This window comes from Hippocampus zosterae, chromosome 2 (genome assembly GCF_025434085.1).
Source record: "Hippocampus zosterae strain Florida chromosome 2, ASM2543408v3, whole genome shotgun sequence".
Taxonomy (NCBI): domain Eukaryota; kingdom Metazoa; phylum Chordata; class Actinopteri; order Syngnathiformes; family Syngnathidae; genus Hippocampus; species Hippocampus zosterae.
In genome coordinates, this window is record NC_067452.1 from 19800445 (window position 1) to 19820584 (window position 20140).

Sequence of the window (20140 nt, forward strand, 5' to 3'; positions counted from 1 at the left end):
ACGAGAGATGGACCTGAGTCTCGGGGCTGGATGCAGGACGCCGGCGAACGGGCTGTGCTGCGTCAACTGTCGGCCGTCGTCTGCCTTAAATGAACAGTTGGCCCCGAGAGTCGCATAAAAAACGTGGGTGGGGGGATAAAAAGAAGCGTGCATGCGCACCGTCAGATGAACAGCATCTGGCGTGCAACTCCGTCTCTTCCCGTCTCCAGCAGCTGGCGCGAAGTAAGATGGGACGCCCCCAGCTCGGTGTATCCCCGTTTGCGATGTCAGGATTGCACGCGTAACCCCCCCCCCCCATCCCCTTTTGGATCGAACGTCTTGTATTTGAGTCGTGGTGAAAAATGGCGACTGGAGCAGGCTGGCAGCCCGCTTACGGAACCTCGACGAGCGGTTCTAGCAGCGGCGGCGGAGCCAAATACGTCCCATCGTCCACATCGAGCATGTTTTACGACGCGAGTTTGACGCTGGAATACACGCAAGACCTCCATTTGAAGATGAGTAAAAAGATTGCGCAGTTGACCAAGGTGAGCGATGTGCGTTCGGCGCGGGTTTGCGTGGAGTAGTGGAGTGGAGGGCGGCTCTTTTTTGGCGTGGGACCTTGCTTGTAAACAAGTGATGGCATCTCACTGGGTGTCTGTGGCGCAGTGTGGCAGCTGACATGCTCAAGTTAGATCAGTAAGATGCAGCTATCACTCTTTAAAAAGAAAATGCAGGCTATAAAGATGGTTGGATTTGCGTGTGTTATTGAAATTCCTCCTGCAAGCGATGGGTCTATGCAAACTCCTGTATGGCCAAATCCACTGTCTAACCCTTCACACGTTATCACAACGCAGCCTTTGCCACTAGAAAACGGCTGTGGGGGGGAGGGCTGGAGTGTTTTACGTAATCTTGGGGTTGCAGGGTTTTGTCAGTCTTTGTACCTGAATGCAAAGCCACTGAAGTAGTGGGAAATTTGAGGTGGCAGCTGTGAGTTGGTTTTAGGCGAGTCAAAAGTCTGCAGTGCAAGCAAGCACACACCAGAGGATGCATTTTTACGTAACATGCAGACAAAGGGGCGTGGGGGGGGGGGGGGCTTTGTGCTATTGCACACCGTGAAGCCAAATCACCTGCTCCACGGTCCAAAGAAATTCAGGTCAGTTGTGAATGGGGTGGATGTGACAGCCTTGCTCAAGTGCATCGCTGAGCCAAATCCATTTATTCCGAGTTTGTTTTGGTTGTATTCAGACCGAAATCCCTTCGTGCTTTATTGACAACAAATAAGATGACTTTCACCCAGCAAGAAACAAAGACAATAACTAGGATTATTAATGTGTGGCAAAACCACACCAGTTTTTGCATCCCTACTGGACCCCAAATGGGAGTTGTTGTTTTTTTCCTCGCTATGGAGTCATTGTGTAGAGATTAGCCAGGCAGGGCTTTTCCTTGATCTTGTTATACACTGTCACAAATAGGCAGGAGTCCATTTCGCTTCCCAAAGCGAGTGTTTTCCTACATTTATTGCACCAAAGGGCAAATTTGAGGTTGGAAAATTTTGAAGGAACACCGCTCCATTAATCTCTCACTTTACTCACAGATGCACTCAGTGTGAAATGTGGAACTGTTAAATTGACCACAAAGCTATTAGTATCTTTCTGAACAGCAATAGGTCCAGTAGGTTAATTGTACCTTCAGCCATGTAGTGGAAGAGCATGTAATTGTTCTGTTTATGATGACATTGCTTGCATAGCCATGTGAATAAAACTAATTTTTCTTTTGTAGACCTCAGTAAATACTGACGTTCATCAGAATGAAATGGAAAAATTGACATTAGATCGTTTTCTACAGCTCACTTAATAATCTCTTACATCACTTGGCTAAGCATGATGTCATTTTTATTGGACATCATGGTAAAAGGAGTAGGTCCTTCCACACCTCGCCGGTGTGGGTTTTCTCCGGGGACTCCGGTTTCCTCCCACATTCCAAAAACATGCATGGCAGGCTGATTGAACACTCCAAATTGTCCCTAGATGTGCGTGTGAGTGCAAATGGATTTTCGTTTCTGTGTGCCCTGTGATTGGCTGGCAAGTGGTTCAGGGTGTCCCCCGCCTACTGCCCGAAGACAGCTGGGATAGGATCCAGCACCTGCCGCAACCCTGGTGAGGATAAAGCGGTTCTGAAAATGAATGAATCATGGTAAATAAGGAGTCGGTCCCTCTCTTGCAGCCACAAATACTTACGTACATTCTTGTAGTAAGACTTTCTCCAAAAGGTATGTCACTAAGTGGGAATTCTTATCATTGGTTGTGAAAGGAACTTTTGTGATGTCAGAGGTCAGTGATTGTGGCTTCCTATCTCTTGCTCATTCCACAGGTGTTCGGTGGGGATAAGATCAGTGTTCTGCCGCAACAAAGTCCACGTGTTTCTTTATGGACATTTGTGCAGGATTGTCAAAAATGTTTCATTATTAAGATTGAAACCTAAAGATCATGAGACCTCACTGCGTCTTTCGGTGATTGAATGAAGATGATATCCCCAATACTATAGTGGGCACGTGAGATCAATTGGGTGTTAAAGATTGGATTTTGACGTCATATTGATGTTGAACTGACATCAGATGCCCACTTATTGTCCGTAGAGTACTTTCTCAGTCTTAATCTGAGATTGTCTTTTCCAGAGGTAACAAAATCACAATTGTGACCAAAAAAACCCCCCCAAAATACATCAGTACATAACAAATGCTTGGAATCTGGTTGAGCTGATACAACAGAGAAGTGTTGCAGCATTAACATGCCTTTGTCATCATGAGAAGATGTGACAAGAAGCACACTGATAAAAAGCAGCATCATGGTTTTTTTTTGTGCATACAAATGTTCGATGTTTCTCGCTTCTGAGAGATGAGGAAAGCAAGAAAAAGAGAAGAGATGAAAGCAGCATGCATCATTATGATAATCATGTATGATTAAAAGCGGCTTCCATCAAAGCCTTGTACAGAACGCAGGGCTAAAATGGACCTTTTCCCTCTGGGTGCATACTCTAACCGGGAAGCTGAGACAAAACAACATCCCGACAGCTATATATACAGAGTAATCCCTCGTTTATCACGGTTAATGGGGACCAAAACCACCCGCGATAAATGAAAATCCGCGACCCATAAACATATATTTATATATATTTGTTTTTTTACGGTCCGCAAGAAGCTGCAAAACAACAGCGAGTCACGGAGAGGAACATATACGCTACTGTACTCCAAGTATATGAAAAAAAATCCTAATGAATATGTGATGCGCTGAAGCCACGATAAACAAACCGCGAAATAGCGAGGGATCACACACGCACCCACTCGATTGTTACATTCTGTACATGTACCGGTACCTATATTTTTTTAATATGGAGAGTATTTTTCCTCTGGATGGTTGTATTTTATGATATTTTCACTTTGAAATCATTATTTATTATTTTTTGAATATTGGTGGGTAAAAAACACAAACAATATTCATCAATGTCGGATGATAGGTAATACTGGGTTTGTGCAAAATATTTCAGCTGTATCGCCCAGCCCTATTTTCCAACGTCATGGTGTCATGCTTAATAGTTAACAATCGAACCTGCATCGTTTTGCACTTCAGTTCATCTATGAACAAAGACTAAAACTCAGGGACTTGTCAGTTTTATTTTGCACTTTTGTTAAATCAGAATGAGTTGTGTGTGTTTAATTTTGAACTGAAATTCTGTATTGCCGAGTGACTGTTTTTCCTTTTGACCGACATAAACGAAAGGTTACCGTTATTGGTTGACCTGAAATTGTATGCATCAAAAGCACCAGTGGTATTGGTTACTTGGTATCAGTATCGATGAGTACTCAAGTGCTGTAATACTCTTACTAGTATCGGTTTGGAGACAAAGTGGTCTCGAACATCCCATGAAGTAGGCTGGAGGGTCGAGGTGAATGAAGTGGCTGGCGCAGACTTAGCATTTTCTAACTCCTCTTCACAAAATGTGGATGAGCCAGCCGCAGCGGGTTTAGGATTCAGCTGACTGGTGAAACTTTTGCTTTTGGAGGAGTGGTGGGGGCCTCAATTGGCTGAAGCTTTAAGATATCCTTTATCCTTTATTCGTCCCACAATGGGGAAATTTACAGCATTATTTCAAGCGCCTTTGTTTGCAGGAGCGTATCCATCACCTGCAGCGCTTATAAATGCAGCTTACGCTAGTGGGAGTGAGCGAGCATGACTGAGGAGGTGTTATTGTACTCATTCTAACTCATGTTCACTTAGTAAATGTGTGCAGTTTTTCCCTTGGCTTCGATGGACGAGACATTGGATAAATAAGCTTCCCAGACAGATGAAGAGACAGGCAGAAAAACAGGAGGAGAATGCCTTCAGTCTGTTTGCGTTCTCTGCTGTTCATCGTTCAAAGTGCAATCTCGCTCGTCCTCATACAACTATTGATCTCACATTGAGTCCGCATGAAAGCCGCACAACCAATCCTCATTCTGTCATTGTTTTCCAGGTTATCTATGCTCTCAACACCAAGAACGACGAGCACGAAGAAGAGATTGATTCATTGAAGGAAGCCCACGAGGATGAGGTGCTGACTGGTTTGGGCTACTTTTTTTTTTTGTTCCCACAAAGAAATCCCCAACGACGTTGAATATTGCCAGCTGCAGGATGTTGAAATTATTGCTGTGATAAAATCTCATTTAGACAATAAAGCTATTGGTGACTGAAACTATAAATAATATCCAATGCTTCAACCCTTGGGGATTTATTGTTTTTTTATTGTTCTCTGCTCAGGTGCAGCATATCGTGACAGAAACCCGAGACAAGATTATGCAGTACAAGAGCAAGATGGTGGATGAGGCCGATCTGCGCCGGCGGCTGGCCAGTCTGGAGGAATCTGTCGAATTACATGAACACATGAAAAGACAGGTCACTAGACTTCATTTAGTCATCGTAAGAGAGATACTTTAGATTTAGTTGTCTTGACTTAATTTTGGCAGCATGGTGATGGTACTGAACACATCACTTCCCATCAGGGCTGTCCAATTTATATGCTAACCCATGAGTAATAGATGAAAATCTACGATCAACCGAGACAAATAATTGTCTTAAACCTCTCCCGCACAGTTTACACACATTCAAACATATGAAATGATTCAAACACTTTAAAAATGATTCTTTCGTGCCATTTCCCACTCTCACCTTCACAATTCTGACAAGCTTATACATCCACATTTCAAGTTTATTAAAAAAAAACTGACCCTGATAAAGGCCATAGATGGGCTAACGGAAATTAGAATCAATGTTACAGTAATTATAAGTGCCCCATGCTTCCAAAATTCTACTTTAACACATGGAGCAGCAACACATACAACCAGAGTATACGACAATGCTCACAGTATCAGTTCTCTTTTGTCTGTTGGAACAATAATCACTGGAGATTATTTCGACCACGTGTCAAACTCGAGGCACGGGGGGCAGATCTGCCCCGCCACATCATTTTATGCGATGCGCGTAAGCAAATAAAACATGTCAAATTAAATGATGCTTGATAAAATCTATACTAAAATATCAAATTTTCATATCTAATAAATAAGAGAGATATTGTCAGTATTCTCTTGTTACCAAACCCTTCATTACAATAATTTAAAAAATAATTGAATCGACCACTATTTTTGAATTCTTTCTATGGTTTCACAGTCAGAACGGCCCCCCAAGGGAAACGGGAGCTACAATGTGACAAAATATTAGCTTGACATCCGTGATCTTGACCTTCTCTGCTTCTTCGTCTTGCTCTTAGTGCAAACCTTTGGTACACTGAAAAAAGAAATGGGTGTGTTAGATATACCGGTACTCAGTTTTATTTTGGCAAGTGTTTGCACACAATAAAATAATCTGGATCCAGATACTTTTTTAAAATAGTCTACTTAAAAAAAAAAAATCTGGATCCAGATGACTTCATTTCACGCAGCCACTTGACAAAATCATGTTTGGTAAATTCAGCACACCATTTTTTTTTTGGTGTGTGTGTGTGCGTATGGTTCTTCTAGTTGACTTAAATGCTGCCTGGTGATGTAGTCGGGCAGCACTTATGTATAATCACCTCATCCTAATATTAACATCTACACATCTTGCCCCTGCACTTGATTATTTCAATTTTAACCACAAATCAAATTTGAAATGCCAATGTTTCAAAGTATAGTGGCAAGCAAATATTTTATCATGCAATTGTGAAGTGAAGAAAATATTTGATCCTGATCCACTGCCCTAAAAAACAAAACAAACAACCCCCTCACCCCCCCGCGCTTCCACACACACACACACACACACACACACACACACACACACACACACACACACACACATTAAGCAAGAACCATAAAGTAGACTCGCTTTATTTGCTTAAACGGGTCCCATAAAATCAAGGATCCCCGGGACAGGAATTGCTCTCAACCACCCGTCGTTGTGAACGTGGGTGTGAATAATTGTATTTATGTGCCGTGCCATTAACTCGGGTGTTGTGCCAAAGGTGGGTGACAGAATATTAACAGTCCGTGATGGTTGTGCTCTTGCAGGCTCTTGCAGAGTTTGAGATGTACAGACAAAGAATGGAGGATTCACAGCTCTGCATTGAAGCCCAACACACACAGCGAGTGGTTTCCATGAGCAGAGAGGTATACGCACGCACGCAGGCACGCACGTTGGGTGAAAGAAATAAATCAAACGGCAAAAAGTTTCCGCTGAAAAGGACACATAGGCTTTTTAAAAACACTCCATTTGACAGTATTTGGAAATTTCTTCCTGATAGCAATGCCTATTTTAATTGCTTACGTTATATGTCCACAAGACCCTGTAAAGCTGACAAAGTATAGCCGGGGGGCCGCATCGGGCCTGCCCACAGTTTCTGACTGACCCTCACAGTGACCATTAAGTTCAAGTAAAGTGTAACTTATTTGGTGCTTTTATTTTGAAAGTTGCATGGCATGATGGGCGATGGGTTAGCATGCCCGCCTCACAGTGCAAAGGCCCTGCACCCTTCACAGTGCAGAGGTACCGGGTTCGATTCTAGCTCCGGCCTTCCTGTGTGGAGTTTGCATGATCTCCCCGTGCCTGCGTGGATTTTCTCCGGGTACGCCGGATTCCTCCCACATACTCCAAAAACGCATGGCAGGTTAATGGAGCACTCTAAATTGTCCCCAAGTGTGAGTGTGAGCGCCGATGGTTTGTTCGTCAATGTGTGCCCTGCAATTGGCCAATTCAGGGTGTCCCTACTGCCCAACGACAGTCCTGGTGAGGATAAGTGGATTGGATCATGGATGTTTTTGCTGTATTCAATGACTCTTCTGACCCTTATAGCAACAATCCCCCCTGCCCCCACCCCTCAAAAAAGAATCTTGTAAAATTGACAACAGTGGCCCTAAATAGTTTGTTATATGGATTGCACTTTTGTGCAAAAATTGCTACGGCTAAAAGTGCACCCATTGATGCACTTGGCACATTACAATGTCGTACAGTGTACCGGAACTGGTCTTTTAAGATAAGATAACCTTTATTTGTCCCTTATTTTTATTTGACCTACATTATGCGATACATCCAGTTGTTGACAGCTGCTTGTGAGAAGAGTCATTGCTCAAAAAAAACCCAAAAAACAAAACAGCGTCTCAGCAAAAAAAAAAAAAAAAACAATTTCGTATACCATACCACATCACACCACGCATCATCCATATCACACTTTTTGTGGAATTATGTAAAAGCAGCTGTCAGTCCCTCATTTCCCTCTTTGGATTTAGGATCGAACTCGGATCCATAACATGACACTTCACGTTGCATGGTCCGTCTATGTGTCAGGTTTCTTGTATCAGGGCCTGCAGAGAAGCTGCAAGGATTTGTTCATGTCGGCTTATGTCGAGATATTAACGGTAAAAGATGTTGTAAATTTGGAGTGAACGACTGCGGGAGTTGGGCTCGGCACAGCTCGCACGCCCCCAAATAGAATAGAATATTTTCCGTGATCTCACTAGGTGGAGGAGATGCGTCGGGATTTTGAGGAGAAGCTGCGGGCATTCAGCCAGGCTCAGGCCCAGTTTGAGGCGGATAAGCGGCGAGCGCTGGAGGAGCTGAGGTCCAACCACCGCCATGAGGTGGAGGAACTCCTAAACAACCAGCAGAACCAGAGCGCCACTTCCACCGAAGACCAGGAGAAATTGGCTGAGCTCCATAGACAAGAGGTGGGACAGAAAAGAAGAGAGAAGAAGTTGATGCTCACTAACTTTGCCTTTTGGAGACAGTTTATGCAGCAAGTTACTTAACAGGGTAATTGCGGTTTTGGTGGCTTGATTTATTATTTCAACAAGCGTAGGGGTTTTGTTGTTGTGCAGATGTGAATTGTTGCATGTCATCCCGCTCTTTGACTCACATTTTTTTCTTTCCTATCAAGTGATAAAGCCACATATTTGTTTGCATTATTCTTACAATCTGATTTAGGACATACTAAGACAGTATTTACACCACACTTGCCGGGTAGAATTTTGTGAAGTTGTCGTAGCGAACACTTGAAAGACTGCAAATCAAAGTGTTTAATAACTTTAAGTCGATTAAATAGAACATCTTTCATATTAATTCATGGTTCATTTGTCTTTACAGTAATCCATCGTTTATCACAGTTAATGGGGACCAAAACCACCAGCGATAAATGAAAATCCGCGAAGTAGCGAGCATTTAACTTATACAATATATTAAAGAAATGCCCCATGTGGGCCTTTGCACTTGAGCAGAGCGAGCGCGCGCACACACACACGCGCGCACGCGCGCACACACACACACACACACACACACACACACACACACACACACACACACACACACAGACCAGCGATCCCACGGAGTGCCGCAGACATGTTTGATTAGTCAATTAAGGTTGTTCAGACAATTGAGGATGGAGATTCCTGCTCTTGTTCCTATGTCTCTCTCTCTCTCCCTCCATGCCCCCCCCCCCTGCCAAACACACACACACAGAGGCCAGCGATCCGGCTTGTGCATCAGACGTGTTTATGATTAGTCAATTAAGACAATGAAGGATGAAAGAGACCTGCTTTTGTTCTTATAAGCCTCCTCTCTCTTTTCTCTCAGCAACACACATACACTCACCTGCGTGGCCCATGCGTGCCCCACGTGGACCTTCTGTGCTTGAGCAGAGTGCCACACGCTAGCACGCATAGTAAACAACACTTAGCACTGATTTTTGAAGACTTAAAATAAATAAATAAATAAATAAATAAAATATGAATGAAAAAAATCTGCTATGCACCGAAGCCGCGATAAACGAACCGTGAAATAGCGAGGGATCACTGTATTGTAGCCTAAGCCTAACATATAAAACCAGAGCATTTATGCATAATAAATCTGATATGTTTTTTGTTCTAATGCAGATTAGTTTATTGCTCTGGGTTGTTAATAAAGTACATAGGAACAGCACCTAGGAAAAAAAATTGCATATTTAATATAGCAATCGCAATATTGTGGGGAGAAAAAAATCGCTATTACAGCACACTCCTTTTTTAAAATCGTATAGCCCTTCATTGTTCAACTTTGTGTTTTGGCAGTCGTGAAGATTTAAATTTGAGATTAAAAAAACAAAAGTTTTTTGTGTTTTTTTTTCTTTATCACACAGGTGGAGTCTTTAATGGAGAGGTTGGAAGAGCTGACCAAGGACAAGGTTCGGGTGGTTGAGGAGTACGAGGCCAAACTGGCCAAGGCTCAGGAGTACTACGAGCGGGAGCTGGAGGCCATGACCAGGACGCACCAGCTCACCACCGAAAACCTGCTCGCCTGGAAAAGGACCGAGGTAAAACCACACGCGGCCCCTTCCACAACACACATGCAGCACCTTGTGCCGAAGGTTAGAATCTGACTGTAATCACCTGCGTGTTCTCAGGTTGAACTTCGAAAAGAGTTCCAGGCGCAGGAGGCGGCACTGCAGCGCTCACTCTCAAAGCTGAGGAATGAGCTTCAGAGGGCCCAGGAGGAGGCGCGAGAGAACCGGGACAAGACCAACAGACTGCAGACATCACTGGTTAATGCTGAGGGAACCATCAAGGTGAAGAATGAATACATAATTGCAGTAGTGGGAAGCAGTAAAGCACAAATACAAGATTTTCGAGGTATCTGCACTTGAGTGGCTATTTTTCTGATCCCTTTTGAATTTTAACCCCTACTTTTGAAAAAGGATATCTGTACTTTCTACTCCTAATTTTGCCAAAATATACTTGTTTCTTTGTTTGGCCTCGGCGGATGGCGAGATGACGTAAAAAAAAAAAGATGGAAGTCGAGCGAGGTAAAGTCAGACTGAGTGAGTGAGTTATTGGCAGATTTAAGGGAACAAAATCCTGGGACTCCAATGACATGGAGGAACATGAGCACGGGAGCATTAACGATGACAGCAACAAATTCAGAGAGCAATATTCGCCATCCATGACCTTATTTAAAGGAATTGTTTAATGTCAGCACATCATGTAACTGGCAACACATTGATTTGTAGGCATTAAAGTCAAGTCAAGCAAGTGGAAAAAAAAATTGTACCCCCCCTTATTTTCCTGAGTTACTTTTTCATTTTAATGCCTGCTACAACAAGAGGTGCATCATGGGACCGACAGAAAAGAGATTATGGAATGCTTGAAACTAGTGTCAGGATTGGGTAATTGGGGATGTTGCTGTTGGCAAATGCAGGGAAACAAGGAAACAAGGCAGGAGGAGTACAGAAGTCTCAAAAGAGGATTTTGAGTTTACTTTTCAATAATGGGGGAAAAAGGCAAACAAGTTTTGTACTTGAATCAAAACATTCAAAATGAGTCCAAAACCTGCAGGTAGAAAGAAATGCACTCAACAAAGGAACTGTAAATGACTCGATCGACGTGACTAACAACAGAACTGACAATAAATTGACAAAGAATGAAGGCAACCAGGCAAAGGAATACAAGGAAACTGGGACGAGTCTTCAATTTTTCATCCACTGTGCGCTGCAGAACCTGCACAAGCAGCTGGAAGAAGCCATCCAGGATGGTGAGATTTGGGTGATGCAGCTGAAAGACACCGAGTATGAACTGGAGGGCTGCAGGGAACGAGTGCAGCAGCAAGCAACGGAAATCCTCCACAAAGCTAGTGAGCCACCTACCCGAAACACACACACTCACTGAATGCATTTTTTTTCAACACAAGAGCTATGTATACATAAAATGCCGTTGTTGATGCAAATGTTTTCGGCTAGCTCACTTTGTCGTGTTTGCTTTTTACACATTTTGACATACAGTCTACAAATAGGTGGGAAATATTAATCGAAATTAAATCTGCAGTGAGAGTGAGAGAGTGACAGAGTGAGAGTGAGAGTGAGAGTGAGAGTGAGAGAGACAGAGACAGAGACAGAGACAGAGACAGAGACAGAGAGAGAGAGAGAGAGAGAGAGAGAGGGAGAGAGAGAGAGAGAGAGAGAGAGAGAGAGAGAGAGACAGAGAGAGAGAGAGAGAGAAAAAAAAGAGATGGAGGAAAAGAGCATGTGTTCTGAGCGGTCGCATCATGTTCCTTTGTTGTTTGACTCTCCGGTTTGGATTATTATCTTGCGTCGTCTTACATCATCAATGAAGATTATTGTGACAGCCCCAAACCCAAGCCTTGGCAGGACTTCTACTGTACTGAGTTTCACACATTAGCTTGTAATTTCGGGATCCTAAGCACTTTGAAGTTTTTCCATCACTTTGGTAAAGCTTTTTCTCATCAGTCCATAAAATTATGTCCCAGAATTGTTGAAGCTCATTTGTGTACAAATTCCAGCATACTGTTCTTGCAGAGATGTAGAATCTGTGCTTTTATCTCATCTCAAAACTGCTGCTGTCACTCCCATACTGAAGAAACCTGGCTCTGATCCCTGCGACTTGAACAACTTTCGTCCCATATCAAACCTTCCGTTCATCTCCAAACTTCTAGAGAAAACAGTAGCTGCTCAACTTCACACCCATCTTTCCTCCAATAAGCTATACGAACAATTTCAATCTGGCTTCCGTCCCCTCCATAGTACTGAAACTGCCCTCCTCAAAATATGCAATGACCTTCTTCTCTCTGCTGACTCCGGTTCACTCGCCATCCTCCTCCTGCTTGACCTCAGTGCAGCCTTTGACACCATCTCTCACTCCATCCTCCTCGACAGACTCTCCTCCATTGGCATCACCAGCATCCCCCTCTCCTGGTTCCGCTCCTATCTTTCTGACCGCACCCAGTTTATCCAGCTCAAACGTTTTAGATCTCACCCCTTTCCCCTCACTTCAGGTGTTCCTCAGGGTTCTGTCCTTGGCCCATTGCTATTTCTAATCTATCTTCTTCCCGTGGGTAATATCTTCAGGAAACATCACATTCATTTTCATTGCTACGCGGATGACACCCAGCTCTACATCTCTACCAAACCTAATACCGTACTTCCACCATCCTCCCTAACCAACTGCCTGCAGGAATTAAAATCTTGGTTCACCTCAAATTTCCTCAAACTGAATAGCAATAAAACTGAATTCCTCCTTATAGGCACTAAATCCAATCTAAACAAAATAAACAACTTCTCCATTCCCTTCGAAAGCTCTTCCATCTCCCCCTCCCCTCAGGTCAAGAGTCTGGGTGTCATCCTTGATAGCACCCTCTCCTTCACCTCACATATCAACCACATCACTCGTTCTGCATATTATCATCTTCGAAACATCCACCGGCTCCGCTCTTCTCTCACTCCTCAGTCCACTGCTATACTTGTACACACCCTCGTCACCTCGCGACTCGATTACTGTAATTCCCTTCTGTTTGGTCTCCCTCAAAAAACCCTCCATAAGCTTCAGCTGGTCCAAAATTCAGCCGCCCGCATTATCACACTCACGCCATACATAAACCATATTACACCTGTCCTCCAACATCTCCACTGGCTTCCCATTTTACACCGCATTCAATATAAAATCCTGCTACTCACATTCAAATCCATTCATGACCTAGCCCCTCCATACCTATCTGACCTCATCCATATTCCTACGCCTGTCCGCTCTCTTCGTTCCTCCTCCTCTGTCCTCCTCTCTGTCCCCCCTGCTCGCCTCGTCACCATGGGAAATAGAGCCTTCAGTCGCTCTGCTCCCCAGCTATGGAACTCACTCCCCGCTGACCTTCGTAATACAGCCTCATTAACACATTTCAAATCCCGCCTCAAAACACATCTGTTTCGACAAGCCTATTCACTCAGACCATAAAGCCATTGTTTTATTTATTTATTTTGTTGTATTTTTTCTTATCTTATTTGATGTAGTTTTTTAACATTGTACTCGTGATTTTAACTGCTTGTTGTAAGGTGTCCTTGAGTTTCTAGAAAGGCGCCCACAAATAAAATGTATTATTATTATTATTATTATTATGTACATGACCTTCAGTCTTGCCCTATGGAGGTTGTTGCTGATGTCACTTGCAGTTGGATTTGCTGCTTTCTTTACAGCTCTCAAAATGTTGACATGTCAACAGGCATTGTTTTTGTTACCGAGTTGCTTGAAATACACAACATGCACTCATAGTTGTTTTGTTTCATTTGACAATAACTTAAAGTGGGCATGTTTTTTTCTTTGTTTTTGTCATTTTATTTTTATTTTTTTAAGAATTATTCACTATTTGCCAACCTGCTGTTTGCTGGTAAGTTAGTTGAGTTGAGTTCATTTTGTACGAATGTCAGTCAAAGCAAAATATATATATATTACAGCAACGGCAGTCGCTAATTTGACAAACTTGTAAGTCAGTCCACTCGTATCTGATGGAACCACTGTAAAAATATTGGCTGTCATTCGTCACCAGTCCAAGATGTCGAACCCAAAATCAGCTCAAAGATATTCCACTTACCCGCGATGAGGAGGATTGAAAATGGACGGACAGGTGGATACCATTAGATTTTGCAGTTGTACCTATTTTTGTGGGTCTTATACGAATATACGAATATACACGAATATACAGCGCTAGTTGTAAATGTGCTTGTTTTGATGTTTCCCAGGTCAGATAGGCTCCCTACAAGCCACCCAGATGGCCCACGAGGCATCCATCAAGAACCTGGACCAAGAGCAGGGTCGGCTGAAGGAGAAGATTGGCAGGCTGGAGCAGGAGAGGGAGGCCCTGCTTAACCAGAACCAGGTGGCCGGCGAGCAGCACAAACAGCAAGTGCTGAAACTGGAGCAGGTGCTTTTTCAAATCTCAAGAAGTAGAGGGTGGGAGTGCAAGCTCCTTTGGTCATATCAACAGCTTCCTCTTCCCTTCAGTCTCTGCGTGAGGAGCACCAGGGCTACGAGAAAGAGCTCTCCATACTAAGAGCTCACTATGAGGAGGAGACGCGTCGCTACAAGGAGGCGCAGGTCAGGGCGTTGGAGGAAATGGAGGAGAAACACCGAGCCATGAGGGAGGAGGCTCAACAGGAGAAAGAGGAAGAGAAGAAGCTTCTTATGATGGTGAGTCCGCTGATGCTACAGACGGAGACTGGACTCACCACGACTTTGCAACAACCACAGTTGTACAAAGTGCTGCACGTAAGGCAAGACGAGGCAACTTTACTTAGATCGGACGTTTCATCCACTAGGCAATGCAGTGTGCTTCACACAACCGAAAGCGCAACATCTAAAAGCATTTCCAAAATGCAGCAGCATTCAAAAGCATGAGAGTAAAATTCCTAAAAGAACGTACATAGACCATGTTAAAATGCATTTCCAAACAAAACATTTAAAGACCTGTAAAAGTGAAGGACAGAAATAAAAAGTAGCTTTCTGAAATTACGAAAAAGACCGATAAGGGAAATCGATTTTTAAAATGCTTGAAAGACCTTTATCAAAGAAATATGGAATGGTGTGCTTTTTACCTTGGATATAAAAGCATCTCTAGTTGGAACTGACTTCACTTCTGTTGGCGGCCAGATGCGTTGTGGCCATTTCAGGAAAATATTAATTTTCCCGAACGTCCAGTGTATTTACGGGCAAGTCCTGCACATCACAGCCGTCTGCAAAAAAAAGCAACTGTCGTTTTCACAACGACAAACACGGGCACCCTGATTAGGAAAGGACAGAGCCGACTCTTCCTACTCAGGAAACTGAGGTCTTTTGGGGTTCAGGGGTCACTCCTTAAGACGTTCTATAACTCGGTGGTGGCCTCGGCCATCTATTATGGCATTGTCTGCCGGTCAGGCAGCATCTCGGCCCGGGACAGAAAGAGACTGGAGCGACTGGTCAGGAAGGCCAGTTCTGTCCTGGGTTGCTCCCTTGACACTCTGGAGGAGGTGGGCAACAGAAGGATGCTAACTAAGCTAAAAGCTATGATGGCCAGTTCCTCCCACCCCCTCCAGCCCGCCCTGACAGCACTTGGTAGCTCCTTCAGCCAGAGACTGTTACACCCGCGCTGCAAGAAGGAGAGATACCGACGCTCGTTCCTACCGACTGCTGTCAGGCTGATGAATAAAAAATAACAATCATAATTATAATAATAATTAACTGATGTGAAGGTAAATTGTAAATAGTACTGCGATTTATCCATTTGTGTTCATATTGTATTTAATTGAAAGATGTTTGTTGTTGTTTTTTTTCTCTTCTTCTGTCTACCTACATTCTTGCTGCTGGAGGCTGTAAATTTCCCCATTGTGGGACAAATCAAGGATATCTTATCTTATCTTATCTTAACAGCTGAATATTGTCTGTTGGCGAGGAACACACATACTGTATAGTGTTGTTTCAATGTTACAATACATGCTGATTTATATAGCGCTTTCACAACAGCGGCAGCTGTAACAAAGCGCTTTACAAAACGGTTAACATAAAATAAATTAATAAACACAACACATAACATAAAACACAGTCGTGCAGTCCTAACCACTTTGCTGTCACACGCTTTGTTGTTTGAAGCAGTACTATTCCCTTCAGTCATCTCACACTTTTTTTTAAAAACTATATTTTAGCGCCTGCTCTTATCTCTCTCCATATCTCTTCCTCCATGTTGGTGAAGCTACTCATGGTTGTAGATGTAGCGTCTTAAACAAGTGCAGAGAATCTAATGGTGCCCATAATCTCCGGTCAATAAAAACGGAGCAGTTGTAAACATGCTGCCAGTAAAGATGCAAAACAACAAGTGTCGATACTCTCAAGCAAAGAAAGCCAGAAATGCTGTAATCGGTCCACTATAAATTTAAACGAAAGGCGATGAAAATGAAATAATGAGAAGTGAAATACCTTTTAAGGCAACCAGAGAACAGTCTAGTTGTGGTCTGAAACATAAGCTGTGTGTTTGGAAAAGGAACAGATGCTTGCGGTCATTGCAAGGTGACTCAATTTGGAGATTAATCTTGAGACTTGCACATGCGTGAATTGATCCCATCGCTGGGTGATGGTGATGAAATCTGGCAGGTACCAACTTTCATACGAAGTAATTAAGACCAGCAGCCGCGGGCTTTTCCATCTCTCTCAGCTGTTCAGGAACATGAGCAATTAATGTTTGCCTTTCAGCAAAACCTTGTTTGAGAGAAATGTACGGCTAAGACAGGCACACCCTCCACTTGGGACTGCGCAGTTTTAATTGGGCCAAACAACCCCATGCTCACCCTCCGTTTTTTTTTAAACGCAAATACACGCATTGTGTACCCGAACGTTCGTTTGCAGGACTGTTGGCAGGTTTGCCGCACGAGTTTGCTTTGCTTGCGTGCCGCGTAGCGCTGTCAGTGTTGTTAGCTGCAGAAAACCAGCTCACCTTCATATACACAAACCATTAGACTTCAGAGGGGATTTATCTTTTTAGTATTATGCACCCTTCTCTCCACTCTTTGGCTTCAAAGGCTGATTGGAGCTGACTGCATCTTAGTGGATTTTCCACAGATATTAAATCCTGCTTCCGAGCATTGTGCAAGCGTGTGGGCGTCAGATGAAAGATTTCCTGAGAGAATTGGAGAGAGGGACAGGATGAATGGAGGCAGTGGATGTGAAAAATCATTCATATAGGCTGTGCCTTGTCATCTTTAGGTGGATGCCTGTTTTTTTTCTTCCCCGACACAAATAAAAGGGGCTGGAGGAGGGCAGAGATGGAGACTATGTAGAAGTGGTCATTTACAAAGCGGGGATTTGATCGGCCAGAAACTTTTAATCCCTGCTAGCAAGATATTAAAAAGTTTTGAACGCAATCCTACTAATTTCTCATGCTCTATTAATTCCAAATCCAGTTCACCAAAGCCCCAAAGAGACTGCAGCAGAATTTCTTGGATCCGCCTACAGGTGGAAGCTTTATTAGCCGTGTCGAATCATTCACTGGTCCTTGAGGAGAACTGGATCTGCCATGTGAATGTTGATTTGCGCTCTCTGTCGAATTAGGCTAACACCACCTGTCATGCAGATTGTTAAAGCTTTCATCCTCCGAAAGGAGAAAGAATTTGTGATCAGCATACAGAAAACCTACTGCCCGCGTATTTAATTGAACATTTGTGACCAAATATGAAAAAGAAGAACTGTCATCCTTGGACATCATGAAGCTGGCTAGTGGTACATAAACTGGTAAAGAGCAAATGGTGACACACTGAAAAATCAAAATCGAATCTTAAAATCGCAAGAAAAACATAATGGAATGAAGCATGTGATTTAATTAAAGCAACTATACACACGTCAACATCAAGTTTTAGTCAGAGATGGTTTTTGATGCTATTCAAAAATATACAGTATATCTTTTTTTTGTAGCATATTAAGTTTTTCATATAATTAGATTTTTGTTTTTAAATTCGAGTCGCAAAAGCTTCCGGATTTTGACCTTTCAGGAAAAAAATCTGTTGCTCACCCGAGCCCTTAATTCATAAATATCACTACCAGTAAATATATTACTATAGTACATTTATTATTATTATTATTATTATTATTATTATTATTATTATTATTATTATTATTATCACATCACCATTGTTGTTTTTGTTATTATTATGAAAATCTGATGTGCTTGAGAAAAAACAAGGGCAGATTCACAATCAGCACAAAAAAACAATTTTTGAAAATGTACTTGCATCTCTGATTAAAACATTTAGCAAAACTTTGTTGACCACTTTTGTCTGCCAATAGAACAAGAAAATGTAAATTGCCAAGATTCCTTGCAATAAGTCAACAAAGCGAGCGTGAAAACCCCCACCAATGTTTTTAAAACAAGTTTAGCTTTTTTTGTTGCCCTATCCATCAAATAAACATTCAAGAATTTTGATTAATTGCTCCTCTAGTAATGATTGTACTCATTTTTATGACAAAAGACTAAACAACCATTTTTCTTCCACCCCCTGTGCCCAGAATCCCCACACAGTCCTCCCGTTTTAGATCTGCTTCTTTCAAGTGTAAACACTTCATCTGCGGAGTCTCTTCTAGCTCTGAATCTCCTCCCCAGAAAATGAGTCAGGAGTTTGAGATAAAACGCCTGTCTCTGGAGGAGCAGCGAGACCGAGTGCAGCAGCAACTGGACAACTTGAAAGAGGAGCTCTCTGCCAAGCTCAACATGGCCAATCAAGAGGTACGAATCTGAAGAATTCAACTTCCTTTTTTGGGTGGAAATCTCAAGTGTTGATTCAACTCATTTAACTGCATAAAAGTTCTGATGTACAAAAGTGAACAACTTTTGCCATAGTCTCCATTGCGAGACTAATAAAGGGTTTCTTATCTTATCTTATCTTTCTTTTCCCAGTCATTCATACAATTATCTTATAGACTAACCACAAAATAGTGACGCTCTCTTATTAAGTTAAGTAAAAAAGTCCAAATGAAATGAAAACTATCGATAATAAGAAAATCCAAAACTATTACAACCCTGGATTTCAACCATGTTTGACATGACCTTTTTCTATTTACTAGTTTTTACATTGTGTCATCGTGTGCAGACTGAAAAAAGTAACATGCCTATTTTGTCAAAGGAGGTAGTAGAAAATAGCAATATTTGTTTTCATGTTGAGGAGGGCATGTTGAGTCCAGAAGAATAAATACACAAAGTACATGCATTTGAAAAATCCACCTCAGTGCAGTAATAGTTGTATTTGTACTTTAACTGCCACCATTGCAGGTGTCCCACCTGCAGGAGCTGGTGAGGGAGCGAGACCAGAATGTGAGCTCAGCACAGAACCAGATCACCTGCTTGAAAGAAACACAGGACAAGCTCAAGACAGAGCTGGACGCCACCAGAGCTCGGGTTCGCGAGACTAGCAACCTGCTAACAGATCTGCAGGTGAGCAGGAAGAGCGCTCTAAGCCCGGCACGTCATGGAGAATTAAAGCTGCAGACGAAAGTGAAGATGATGACGCAGAAGATTTTTGAAAGCAAGTAATGAACATTTGCAAAGCAGTAAGTGCTGAGACATGTGTGAGCTAATGTTGATGGAACCATTATGCGCCGAGAACCCTGCTTATAGAGAGAAGGGGACATGGCGCGTGAGCGCACTGTAGAACTGCAGTACAGCAACACAACCGCAACGTTGATTTGATGTGTACATAAACACCAACTCTGTCCTTGTAGGAGGAGATTGAGACCCAGAAACAGCAGCATGAAGCCCGAGTGATGTCCATCCGAACCGAGGAGAAGCAGAAGATGGACAAGATGGGAGACAACCTGGAACAAAAATGGAGAGAAGCGCTTCGGTAAATCAATAAATGTACACAAAGAGCCCCTTTGTCATCAGTCTGTTCTACAGGGGTCAAGAAGAACTACTATCCGAGTACTAGAGACTTACCATATTTTTCGAACCAGAAGCGACAGATTAAAAAATAATGTGCTTCCCACTTTAGTGAAGAAGTGCGGTTGTTGAGGGAGGAGCTGAGCGAGGAATATGACGCCGACAAGCAGGCAGCCTTGACTCAACTGTCCCAGCAGAAGGAGCTGGAAATGATGGCCGCCAGGGAAGGCTGGCAGAGGAAGGTGGAGGACCTGCTCGAACAGGTGAAACTCCAAATGTCTTGCGATGTCATGGCTAGTTAGCTGTTCAGTGATGTCACAAAATGTTTATACGTAGAGTCTGAGTGTGGGGTAGCACGGATTACATGAAGCTCTGAACAAATCTATCGTTCGTAACCGTCCTTTATTTGTTGAAGAGCTTTGCAGGGTTCCATTATAAGTTTGGTCAAGTGTGGATTTTAA

General features: G+C 42.9%; 1 protein-coding gene across 5 annotated transcripts in view; it reads left to right on the forward strand.

Annotated features, from left to right (window-relative positions):
- Window positions 1-20140, forward strand: part of LOC127595418 (protein FAM184A-like) — a 33088-nt gene continuing 12948 nt past the window's right edge. For 2 of the 5 annotated variants that reach the window (XM_052056885.1, XM_052056886.1), the window contains exons 1-14: window positions 1-524; window positions 4489-4566; window positions 4773-4907; window positions 6554-6652; window positions 8000-8206; window positions 9649-9822; window positions 9913-10074; window positions 11000-11135; window positions 14026-14207; window positions 14288-14473; window positions 18408-18530; window positions 19074-19235; window positions 19523-19644; window positions 19792-19942. In XM_052056885.1, the coding sequence (XP_051912845.1) occupies window positions 342-524; window positions 4489-4566; window positions 4773-4907; window positions 6554-6652; window positions 8000-8206; window positions 9649-9822; window positions 9913-10074; window positions 11000-11135; window positions 14026-14207; window positions 14288-14473; window positions 18408-18530; window positions 19074-19235; window positions 19523-19644; window positions 19792-19942 (2100 nt within the window). In that variant the 5' untranslated portion in view covers window positions 1-341. The remainder of the gene's footprint in view (window positions 525-4488; window positions 4567-4772; window positions 4908-6553; window positions 6653-7999; window positions 8207-9648; window positions 9823-9912; window positions 10075-10999; window positions 11136-14025; window positions 14208-14287; window positions 14474-18407; window positions 18531-19073; window positions 19236-19522; window positions 19645-19791; window positions 19943-20140) is intronic. The other 3 variants (XM_052056890.1, XM_052056889.1, XM_052056888.1) reach the window with 2 other exon arrangements.